This window comes from Sinohyriopsis cumingii, chromosome 19 (assembly GCF_028554795.1).
Source record: "Sinohyriopsis cumingii isolate HCF-2022 chromosome 19, ASM2855479v2, whole genome shotgun sequence".
Lineage (NCBI taxonomy): Eukaryota > Metazoa > Mollusca > Bivalvia > Unionida > Unionidae > Sinohyriopsis > Sinohyriopsis cumingii.
Genome location: NC_142979.1, coordinates 34,422,200 through 34,435,756, shown reverse-complemented (window position 1 = coordinate 34,435,756; position 13,557 = coordinate 34,422,200). Strand labels below are relative to the sequence as shown.

Genomic DNA, 13,557 nt, shown 5'->3' with positions numbered 1-13,557 from the left:
AAGGACAGGAAGTTCAGTGCGATACAAAATGCTTTTTCAACATATTTTATTTAGCTCTTTATTTTTATTGAGGATAAGCAATTAGAAGGAAATCAATATATAGACTTCGAAGACTATAAAGGGTAAACATAAACTGTTGGATTAATGCACCAAATAAAGACAATACATATTTTTGATGCAATATATACTTTAATTACCCGCATATAGTCCACGAAAGGATAATCCTGATAAATATCAACACTGGATTAGTAAATGCCTAATAAATCTGCAAGATATGAAAAATTTCGACAAGAGTTTAACATATCTGAGAGTAAAAGAAAACAAAATAACGTAGGATACCAATTACGATTACGGGAAGAGAATGCCGTAGTGAAAAATCGATCCCGATCAAAGATGCAGAAATAATACCAAATAATGATGAAAAATATATTTCACTTAGTAAAAGGTTAAGGTTGACACACTCAAGAAAGACGATGAAGAAGAGTAGGTATGAAAGATGATTTGGTCGCAACCCCAATCACCCGAACATAATCCAAACCCAGACCACACCAACCACCGACATATCCCTCACACTCACCTCACCCATCCTACACTGGTGGTCCATGTTCTTGGGGCCAGCCGGTGTTTTCCATTACCTGTTTCCACATGTTTCTCGGAGCACAAATAATATTGATGGTGGTATAAGGGTCTACCATTTTTCATCTCTGTCCGCAGTAAAAAAAACAGCTGCGAAAGAAAAATCTGGTTATGATGGAAACATTTGGTCAGAATATGAAAATGTTGCCATAATTCAAAATTGTGTCTCTGTACTATACGACAATTTGATCACGTTCACAGAAAGATCCCCTAGGGACACCCACCTCTAACAGGTAGCATTTCCTTCCTGGTACGATAGCGCTGCTAAAAATAAAATTCATTTTGTTTAATATCATTAAATCTACCACACACTGTTTTCGCGTGTGCAGCGATTTTTTCCGCATTTTAATATGACGAGAAAGAACGAGTCTTTTATTATAGAATTTATATTTTTTGATTTTGGTGCGACATGTGATAAAGGGATCAATATATTCTGAGAGAAAGGTTATCGGAACTAACATTTCGCGAACAAACACTACGTCAATGTCAATGTGTAAGTAACACCAAACGCGCCTGAGTCGTCCTGAGGACAGTTTTTTCAACTATTGTTCAAACAGAGAACGGGAAATGAACCGTAGCTGCTCAGTGGTTGGCATAGTGTGTTCAGTGTGACACCAGTAATCGATGCCTATCTGGTTTGCATCGGCGTGTACCTCAGTGTGAACAGGAAAGTGTCACCACCATGGAGGCGCAGCTGCTCACCCATTTGTTTTTTGTGTTCTGTATCATTCTCACGCACTTGTCATGCTTGCTATACCAGTAAACTGTCTTTCTTGTCGATCGCAGGTTCTGTGTGATCGATATCGATGATTCGTGTTTCTTGTATATGTCTGGCTGCTCCCACATTGCTTCATTTTAACTAGCATAGCACGGGTACTATGTGCAGATGCCGACGATAGTCACACTGGCAGAGGCTACCGTGCCTTGTACGTTGACAATGAGGCCCGCACACCGGATGGTGTCTCTGGCAGCAAATATTGAAACCAAGCTTGTTGTAAAGAGCTCGCTTGAGATGTTACCTAGGAACCAACCACTGCTTTTATTATGAAACTGTACGACTCCGCTTACGGGGATTGGATGCCTTGCCCACTCACGTTACGTCTGATGCACGTTAATGAAGAGAAATCCGGCATCTGTGGAGGTAATAGTGTTGTCTTGTTACTGGCGAAACAACTACCGACATGATGCTGTCAGCCGTTAAGTACAAGAACTTCAAATAACATCCTTACCAACATATTCGTGACCTTTCTCGTGATCGTGAGTTTTAGCTCCTGTGATCGTCTTTAGTATCAATGTTGGTAGTGCAGTTTATGCCGGCAAGAATCGGATAAAATTGTCCGAAGTCGCTTGTTAGGCGGTTACTAAAGAAGCCGGACGAAGCAGACTCGTGGTGTGTAGGAACTATGTTTGATCTCAACGATGATAATGCACGTTAGCACAATAACAAGCGACCGCCGCTCATCTTAGATGTGTCGCTACATGGATGATACCTTGACGCAGCCAACACCGGTGACTACCGAAATAGACAGCTCGTAACTCCACGGAAGCCAAGCAAGCCACATGGGAAAATTGTATAAGGGTTATGAATGTTTTAAAATCAACAATGTTATCAGTTGTGTTGATCTTATTGCACTGTATAGTCTCCCACAATGTTCGTAACAGTTTCCTATGAGTGTGACCAAATATTTCTAAGTCTTAGCTCTTCTGGTCATAGACCAGAGGAGCTTATGGCATGGTGTATTTGTCCATCGTTCGTTCTGCATTCGTCTATTAGCATAATTTTTATATTGGTACTCGTCCTAAATGAATTCGATAATTGCCATGAACCTCTAGACACATTTATCCCATGGTCAGTTGTGTCTCTAATTGAAATGGTCTGCAAATCCATGGCAACCATTTTAAAAATAGTATTGATATTACTCATTTCTGAACGGATGGTCATATCAAATTGGGTATTTCACTAAAAAACATCTCTTATAATGACTACTTGATCCAGAATATAAATGGTGCTGATCTTAAGCCCAATATGGCCCAATATGCAACCATGCTTAAACTTTTATGATAGCTTCTCCTCAATGAATGGTAGCATCAAGATAGTATTTTCATGAAAAGACTTTTGCAAAATGTTTATTTTCGATACTCCTCTTAAGCTTCGTAGAGGATAGTCATGACAATGTACACCCATTCATCCCATGATCTGTTTGTTTCAAAATTGTCCTGCTCGCACAAAGAATATGACCGCAACGGTATCCCTCTTGAAAATCTTATTATCTCTACTTCTTATGAATAAATGGTGATGATTAATTGGGACTTCTATGAAAATTTGTTTTGAGGTCTAGTTGCTTTGATCGAAAATGGTTTAAATATGAGGTCAAATATGTGAACCGAAGGTCGCCATTACAGCCATCTTAGAAATCGTGTTATCGCAGCTCCTCCGGAATGTATGGATATATCAACACAGTATTTTCACCCAAAGATTTTATATGAGATCTAGTCGGTCCTAACAATTACAGTGGTTTTGACATGATGCTCAATATGGGTGCTACAACAGCCATCTTGAAAATGTTATTATTGTATTAACATGGGCTTTGAACTAAAAGACTTCTTATGATGTCTTGTTGCTTCTAAATATAAAAGTGGTGCCAATCTAGCAATAAACACGGCCGCCATGTCAGCCATATTGAACATTTTGTTTTCGCTACATCTTCTGCATGGATGTTCATATCAACATGGAGATTTCCTTAAAAGACTTTGGATGAAGTCTCTTATGGTTGCCAAAGCAGCCATCATGAAAATATTTTATTGCAACGCCTCCTAGATGACTGGTTATAACATCATTGTGTTTCCACAAAGACTTCATATGATGTCGTGCTGGTACTAATCCAAAAGGCTGCCTTTCAATCATCCAATACGGCTGCCATTGCAACAATGATAATCCACTAGAATACAAAGTCATATTGAAGTGAATTTTTCATCATAACAGTTCTTATGATGTTTAGTTGCTCCTAAATGAAGATGGTGCCTATTTGACGTTCAATATGGCCACCATACAGATATCATTATGACAAGCATATCATTTTTACTACTCCTGGATGAGTGGCTGTATCAACATGGGGTATTCACTCTAAGACTTTAAATGTCTACTTGGTCATACACGAAAAAGGTGCTGATCTGAAATATAATATGTACACCACAACGACCATTTTGAAAATGTAGTTATAGCTAGTCATGAGTGGAAAGTCATATATTGAACATATTCATATATCTCTTCATCCTAATGAATTACTATACCAACATGGGGTTTTCACCAATGAACGTATTTTCATATCTAGTTGGTCTTAAATGAAAATCATGTCAGTCGTACATCCAATATGGCTGTCACAACGGCTGCCTGAAACATTTTATGTCACTACTCCCAACGAATGGATTATCATTATAACAAATACTCTCCTTGTCTTAAATGATTATGGTGCCAAGCTGATATCTAATATTTGCATCACGTCAGCTGATTTGAAGCTTTTGTTATTGGTGATGATTATCGAAAATAGAGCCCTCGACACTCGACAGTTGTAATTAGAGATCTGTGGCTGAAAAGAATCTAAAAGAATGTACACAGATTGGATATTGAACCAAAACTATAAACAATCAAGAAACGAAGTTAATTAGATTCTACTGTCAAGAGATAAAAAGCCAAGATAGTTGTGCTCGATGATAGTAAATGTTATTTGCGCCATATGAATATTCCTACATCTTGGTTTTAATCTTCCAACTTGCAATCAAAGAGATATTCGAGTTTCATTACAAGTGTATTTATTTTGTTTTCGTTAACATTTTAATACTTCATTTGCTGGTACTATGTCATTCACTTTAAATTATATCCTTAAACCCTTTATCTTTTGCGTAGCTGAGGATCTTTCTAACTATTAATATAAGCAATATTGATATCTCAAAATGGCTACCACTGTATGCTAACTATTGTGAGCATAGTTTCTTACGTTTATACACAATGTACATTTGTGCATTCTCTATTAAAAAAATAAGTCGGCATACTAAAAATACTTTTAAACCATTTTTATAATTTAGAAATAAAATCAATTTTTGAATCACACTGTCGTCTCTAAAAATTGCATTTTCCTTTGTAAGATTATTGTAAATTATTGTTGGGCTGATCATTAAAATAAATCAAAACGTCTTTATCCTCTTTTTTTAAAATCATATCAATTGTACATTTCTTCTCACACTACAATATAATTATATTATGCAGTTAGTTTAGGTATATTTGTTACCTGTGATAGAAAAATCGTCACGCGTTAAGGCTTAGTCCTCATCCGAGCAGGCTTTGCCGTTTGAAAATAGTAAATTTTAATCAATTCTTTGTAAATATATACTTTTTGCAAGTATCTGTGTTTACTTCTCTGTTATATGCATGTACTTTCCTTGCTGTACATTAGCTAACCTATGTCATGATCCATGCAATGTATTATCATATATGATGCTTAAAGCAAACCATAAACAACGGCCATCAGTATAAAAAAATGTTTACTCTAATATTACTAATGTCCGTGATTTTTTTAAGTTAATCAAATAAATATTTCGCTGCTTTTATAAATTACTGAATTTATTGATAACCCTGTCAATTAGACTTATTTTGGTAATTCTTCCACAATGATACTTTTTATCTTTTCTATTGCTAAAGTGAGTCACTTCTCAGCTTCAGTTAATCTGTATCCTTTGCAATGTATCTAGACTGCTTTCAGACTCATGCTTTGGTGAAACAAGTATTTAACTATTAATGCCATAGTAAGCTCTGCTGAGATAAGATAAAAAGGAAATATTCCATTTCCGTATTCATCGATGACTGTATTAGGTTTAAAATCAGATAGTAGTCAAATATCCTCTATATCTTAAATACCTTCTACCACTACCCGTGCTTTATCTTGCACAATTATAAGTCACAAGTTCTGAGGAGCAGCAAACGGACACAACAAACAAGTTATGTTAGTATCTGACACTAGAATATAACTCTAATTTTCTTTAATAAAAACAAACTAAACAGCTTTTGAATCCGTGCATTGTGCTTTTCCGGCTCATGATCTTAATGTTCTCATTTTCTGTTGATTATGAGTTGTCTATTTAATTTGTTTTCACAATAGTTGCAAAACATAATTATCTTAACGTCATGAAAATGCTGTAATCAGCAAACCTAAACATATCATCATTAGCAAGTCTTATGTTTTGAATCAACATTGGTTTGCTACGTTGTGTAAAAAAGAACGAGTTTCTGCAGTTAATTTAAAATGTACAACGAAAAATAAGGCAATAACAACAGGTACGATTAAAACCGCTGGTACTAGCCTAGGTATTACAACTTGTACCCGATAACTGAGGTATTGTTGAAAAGATTTGACTTAATTTTTCCACGATACAAAACAAATACGTAAGGACTTAGAAAGCTAAATTCTGATTTAAGTATCAAGTTGAAAAACTAACACGAGATGTAGAAAATGTTAACGCTAGAGAAGGATAAACAGATCGTGTATTGATTAAGAAGAAAGCAAATTCAGAAGCTATGTAGGTGCTATTATATTGTGAACCCCAAAATGTTATCATTGAAAACAAACATTGACTTGATTTACAATTTTAAAACAAATGAAAAAATATATTGCGAAAGAAAACGATGCAACTTAAAAGAGTAAAATTGAACAAGACATTACAAACGTATGAAAGTAAAAGAGTACAATATTTGTCATCTAATACAAAACAACTAATGCAAAATATTGATATCGTTGAGTCACAACTTTAAAGAAAGTAACCGTTAAGCGAAAGGCTAAGGCGACTCTTCAGCAAAAAGGTGTAATAATTGCTACTGTTCTAGCAGTTATTGCAATGGTGATAGGAAGCCGTAGTGGTGGCGCGATAAAGTTAATTTCACAGGAACGTTCTTCTATAAATTAAAAACGTACGAAAATTATTTCCTTTTAGTAAAAAATATAGCAATAGCAGTAAGCTGGCTTTGAACATGAGCAGGAAAAATCACTTAATTATATTTTGTTATTTGTTGTATCAATTAGATTAGTTTTTTTGTAATTGTTCTAAACTTTGTTTTATTTGGAAATATAAATTAAGATTATGTATTTAGTCCCTACCTATTTAATATATTACTTAATTATTTAATATATTACCAACTTATTTAATGCATTACATACCTATTAAAGTTATTTCAAACAGTACAATTTGCCAGCCTCTGCCTCCGTATGCATAAATATAATCGCTTGCTTATTGGTTTCCTAAACTGTATCATTTGTAGTTACATGCATCCTGTTGATGATCCATAACGTTCTAATTATAGGTAATGTTGTTAGTAATATAGACTTGTCGACACAGTTCTTTTATTACATTTTATTTTCTCTTCGTTGTGTGGCATTTGAAGAAGTGTCAAAGAAGGTTTAACAACTTCTCAAGTTAAATATTTTTTTTCATGTCGTTATTTATATTTGCATTTGCTTAATATTCCAAATATAACTGATGACTATTGTATATTGTAATTGTAACCTACTATACGCCATATTTTAGTCACCATAGAAATAGGAAAAAGAACGATACCATCATTATCAATACATAATTTAATATGCCTAATGAATCTGAAACATATTGCTGAAATTGCGTTAAGTTGTTTTCATCTGAGTCATAACCTTTTTAACTTGAACTTAATTTTTTAAATACACTGGTATCATGTCTTGAACAGTGGAACAAATTGCTATAGGTGTTCTATTTTGTTCTTGGTGACCTACAATCCATATCATATACCGTTTAATACTATGAGTTACACTTGTTGATCCTTTAAGTTTCAGTTCGTTATTATCTTGTAAGAAGAAACAATTCCATCCCATTATTTCAGTGGATGATGTTGCTGTATTTATTTCTTTAGCTCCAGTATCCAACATAATATCTGGTATAGATTCACCAAATTCTTGAATTATTGTAGTTTCTATGAGTCCATTACCATTAAGATATACCGCTCCGGTGGACTAGTGGTTAGAGCGTCCGCCTCGGATGCGGGAGGTCGTGGGTTCGATCCCTGGCCAAGTAACACCAAAGACTTACAAAAATGGTACTAACAACTGCCTCGCTTGGCGCTCAGCATTAAGAGGTTAGTGTTAGGACTGGTCGGCCTGGTGTCAGGATAATGTGACTGGGTGGGACATCATGCTACATGTCTACGACATGATGCCCCAGTGCTAGACATCACTTTAAACTGCCACACTGCAGACATCGTAGCGATATGTCTGAAAAATTGTTAAAGCTACGTTAAAAATCCAAATCACACACACACACACACACACACACACACACACACCATTAAGATAACAAAACAAAGATATATTGTTTTCACTATTATAGCCCCAGTAGCGATGAATAGGAACGTCCATCATTCATTCATATAAACATTTCACAGTTGTTTGGATCATCGAATTTGGAATTAATAAAATTAGCTAATGCAAAGATCCTTCGTTTCGTGGCTTCTTTCGTTCAATGATGTTTTGCCTCACTATGCGCAGTGTTTGCTTTTTATCCTTTTTAATGTTCACTTTTAGTTTTGTATGGTACAAATAAAGAAAAATGTAAAGTTTAGAAAAAAACCCACGCAGTTATGCATTCGTCTGTGCTTTTTTATTTTTTAATTTAGAAAATGTTAAAATATTAAACTTGTTGGAGATAAAGATTTACCTCTTTGATCGTTCGAGTGTGAAATCGCCTCTCTACGCAATGCGCTGGGATTTTATCCTAAATTTGTGATTATAACAATTCGTTAAATAAGGTTCAAATAAGGATATTCATAATTAGAGGTCATGCCGATTTGGGTACAGGGATGGTTTTTCATAACACTTAATGCTAGTCGCCTATGCTTTTCAGGAAACGCTGAATGACATTGATCTATTGTTTCTAGCAAAATGGTGATGACCAGTGGATGATATTTAATAAAACAGTCTGATGATTAGCCTGAAGACAAATTTTAAATAAATCATTTATTAATTTTGAACAATGTGTTTAAAAGCTCACATTTTAGGGTAAATACAGAATTGTTGTTGAAAAGTCATTAGCAGAATTGTTGAAAATTCAACCACAACAGCAAAAGTAGATCAAGACATGAGGTGACTAGTTTGGGTCGTAGGTTCATTATTCTACACATATTACAGTTTGAAATATTGAAGAGGAAAATATGCAATACTAAATAACATCCAATAAAATATTTTATACATTATCAAGAAAACTATATTGTGTCCTTATGTATCGCTTGCTGATAATATATGAAAATATTTTATGTCTGAATGTATTGGGTCGATTAACCTGCAAGGCGTGCATTGATTGTTATCTATAGCTTTTGAATTTCGTTGGCAATATTTGAAGATGCATGACTGTTGTCTCTCTGCACGTTTGTCTAATTTCTATCTCCAAAACGTGTATATCGGTATCTCAAATTCACATGCATCATTGATGAGTACACTTTAACTCGAAACAAAGACTAAATTCAATAGAAAGCCTAATGTTATATTTAAGTTCAGAAGAAGATGCATCCAAGTGCCTTGACTGTAATATGGGTATTTTTAGCCTTTGCTTCCACGCTTCACATTTGTCATGACTCTTGAAACTGTTTTGACATTAATTAAATACATATAACATACAAACAAACACTGCGCAAGTGTAATGGATAATAAAATAACAAATAATTTGTTAATTTTAATGCACATATACGGTACAATACCTTTTTCGGTCTACTCTGAAATGAACAAAGTTCTGTATTTCTAGCCGTGTTTACAGGAGGAAACATTATCCTTTCAATTGCTAAAATCGGAATACTTTTGAAATTGTATATAATGTATTTTGATGTGGAGAGTGTCCTTGAATTTTTCTAGATCTTGCGGCCGACTGGATTCGAGGTAACCTGTACTGGACTGAGGTCAGGTTCAGACAGATAGTTGTGTCAAGAGTCAGTGGGAAATTTCCCGTTGTCTTGGTTCAGAACCTGATGCAGCCAAGAGCCATCGTGATTCAAGCAAAAGCAGGGTGCTTATCCTTTCTTTCTTTATCTAAAGATCAGTAAAGTTACATTGTGACATAGTCCACAATAATAGCAGGAAAGAAAGTCCAATGCCTTTCAAAAACTGATATACATGCGTTTGGTAACTCAGAAATGTATTCATACCGTTTTTTTTAAATGGAACTTGGCAATGTTATTTTTGTCTATTAATTTTTAATATAATTTTTTAAATACTAATTTTATTGTTATGACAATGCCTTATAATTTACAATACACAATACCTGAGAGCAGTTATGCATGTATATATATATATATATATATATATATATATATATATATATATATATATATATATATATATATATATATATATATATAAAAGCTACAATGACATCACATTTCTCATATCTACAGGTACATTTTCTGGACAGACACTGGCTTAAACTCGATTGAAAGAGCTTACCTCGATGGCTCTCGCAGAAAAACCCTGAAAGATGGTTACAAAGTGAATGCGTTTGCGATCGATATGGAAAAGGACATGTAAGTTACGTTTCTACCAATCAGTATACTTCTCTGGGCATATATATAGCTAATAAAGAAATAATTGTAATACTACTAAACACGTCAAGAATTAAAAAGCAGAAAAGAATACTGAAAAAGTGAAAATAGAAAAATACCTCAGTGACACTGTGTTAAAAGATCATGTTTCTTAGACACCATCCGAAATATACCGCTATGTTGAAGATAAATTATTTTCATCAGATAGAAAAGTAAGTAATATTAATTAATATTATTAATTAATGGATTGAATGATTCTCCGGAAACTGTAAAAAATGTTTTAATAACAGTTCTCTAAGTGATTTAAACCCTGCTGTACGAAAATATTTTTAAATTACACTATACTGTCAACTGGTGCAGACATATCTTTAAATAAAAATATCTCACCTCATAATCTGAGCGCATTCAAACCGAAAACTTCGGTGGTATCACGGATCAAATGTGCTATCAATTTCTACATTGCGGAAAAAAAGGATTATGTTCCCTCACATTAAACGTTTATAATACTATGCAATCATTCAAGCCGAGCATTAGGCTCCTGGTAGCCCCGTTATTGACATTATATTATTAATATGAAGGTGTTAAGTTGTATTAATTAACATTGTGTGAACTGTTCAAATATTTGTTTTCTTTGTTTCACTTCTCAGTCAAGCACTTTGAAGATTTTTTTAAGCACGGGATATCAATTCACTTTTAGTCTCTACTGGACGGATGCAATTTCCGGTGCTATATATTCTTCTGATTTCGATGCTCATAGTATTCGTCGACTGTTCCAGGGACAGACCAGCATTCCATTGTTCACCGGTTTGGCGGTAGTAAATGTAAGTCAAGTCCTTAATACTGATCAAGTTGCAATATTTTAAAATTTAATTAGCATATATCCTAATGTAGCCTGTTAGGTAAACGGTTTCATATATATATATATATATATATATATATATATATATATATATATATATATATATATATATATATATATATATATATATATATATATGAAAAATAGAATAATAGTTTGTGTCTAGATAGTACATTTGTTTAGAAGTATTTATTGTCCTTGATGGAGTCTTTGAATCTTTTCTTCGCTCTACCAATTGTTCTGTGTCCACTAGATAGAGCTCCATATAAAATCTGACATGGGATTCGATACTCCTCCATATGGATGACATCACCCGTGCACCGGAGTGGGGCTCTCATGACCATCGTTTCGATAATGGTTAAGCCTGCTCTACCCAGCACTTCTAGATTCGTCACTCTGTCTTGAAATCTGACTCCCATAATCCAGCGCAGGGCTCTCGTGTGGAAGCGTTCAAGTTGCTTGATGTTCTTCTTGTGAAGGACAACCTTCAGCTGGGTGTCTTCGACATACACAATCGAGGGGCAAGCTATGGTGCCTGGGACAGGTACGTGAATTACCTCTATCTCGTTCAGACTGGTAGTGAGACCGAAAAGTCTTGAGGGTTCCGCGAAGCGAGTAACAATCATCTGGAGATCTGTTTCCGTGTGGGCCATGAGAGCACAGTCATCCGCGAAAAGTGCTCATTACCAGAAGAACATTACCGTTATAAATATTTCACAAAACTAGAACGGTTAATTTATTGGTAAGATTATTAATGTAACTGGATACAGTTTACTTTATGAAGACACGCGAGAAGCATACGATCTCGTTTAAATATCGATCGCTTACTTTTTCAGATCAAGCCGTTGCACCTGGAATGCTATACTCTATACTTGATTGTTGGATGGAGAGTCACATGCTAATTTCCTTTATAATCTAAGTCCATTGCTCCTTGAGCAGCAGAGGGGGCGAATCGGACATTTTGTCCAATCGTCATTTGGTTTAATTAATACTTTCTGCACTCAGCGGATCCGGTGTCGTCAGCGCCCGGTAAAAAAAAAACGACGTCGTCGACGCTGGGATCGTCCAAACGTCATTTGGTTTAATTAATACTTTCTGCACTCAGCGGATCCGGTGTCGTCAGCGTCCGGTAAAAAAGCGCGACGACCGCGTCGATGTCATCGCCCCCTCTGCTGCTAAGTGGCTACTTACAATGATCTTACAAACAGAGTGATCACTAACTCCTCCTCTTGTAGATCAATTAGGTTATTTGACTGATCGGTAAGTCTGAAATTAATTCTTGTTAAAAACCGATTATGGCATCGCATATAGACCGGATTAATTGGACTCTCAACGATTAAAAATCCCGGAGGGGCTGTTGGTGAAAATGAATAAAGGATATACCCCTGTTGAGCCTGATTTGATTGCTTGGTATCCACCTGGTAACTCCCTTCGATAACATCACACACTAGATTGATTGCTATCACAGATGCGATATTTACGTTGTATGGAGCAATATGCATACCACCATCTCCGTTATCGTGTCTGAGGATAGTTGATGGACCGAGAAAATCATTAAGAGATTTTTTTAGTTCTGGCGCGTTGTATCCTGGAAACTTGAAATCGGGTAAATCGGCTTCTGTGATATTATACTCGGTTAGGAATTTTTGTTTACTACCATCTCTGTTAGCGGATATTATCCCGACGATTCGTTCATTGATATATTCCATGTCTGATATAAGTTGATTTAACACCTCAACGTGTTTTCGTTCTTTTGTTTTCCGTAGCTGTTCTAGTTGTGATTGGCAAATACGATTAATCTCGGCAAACGCATCAGTGATATCATTTAAATTAACTACGATCTCGACGTCTGATTCAGGAGTTTCCTTATATATAAAATACCAATACATGGTATTCCTGTCTTGAAATATAAACCAGCTGGGTAATAACGTGCTTTTTATAATAGACCAATTATCTCGATAACTGGGATTAATCTCATGATACGATTGCTCATTCGTGTGAAATTCCCGCGGACTTTCATGAGGTGGATTCTTAGGCCATCCTAGTATGGTTCTTATTGAACTGTTATAAATATCAACCATATACCCCGGTGTGCTTATTTCAATCGGTGACGATAACGTCGGTTCATGAACCGTAATAGCGATTTTTGATTCTTTTCCTGTGATCGATTTTATCCTGCGCTGAAATTCTTTATTGATTTGTTCTATTTGGTATGACCCAGTTGGTATTGTAACCTCCTTCCAGTCTGGGGTCCCATTGGGTTTATTTGTCCATGCAAAAACCAGCGAGTTATTAGGTTGTTGTCCGTTAAATGCGTCCGCTCGAATATTAGGCCAACTGTGATATACTCGCAATTTTGCCAGCGCTATTTCCTTCACTGGAACCGGTGATGGAAAGTTCACACTAAATTCGGGTTTCGTTGACGTTATCGATATCATATTTGTTTGTACCGGAGTGGTGTTCT

General features: G+C 35.3%; 1 protein-coding gene across 2 annotated transcripts in view; it reads left to right on the top strand.

The window, feature by feature from the left end:
• The window catches only part of LOC149775420 (low-density lipoprotein receptor-related protein 2-like), a 233,125-nt gene that overhangs the window by 150,948 nt on the left and 68,620 nt on the right, over positions 1-13,557 (top strand). For both annotated transcript variants that reach the window (XM_089942933.1, XM_089942934.1), the window contains exons 15-17: positions 9,552-9,702; positions 10,091-10,216; positions 10,932-11,055. In XM_089942933.1, coding sequence (XP_089799059.1) covers positions 9,552-9,702; positions 10,091-10,216; positions 10,932-11,055 — 401 coding nt within the window. The remainder of the gene's footprint in view (positions 1-9,551; positions 9,703-10,090; positions 10,217-10,931; positions 11,056-13,557) is intronic.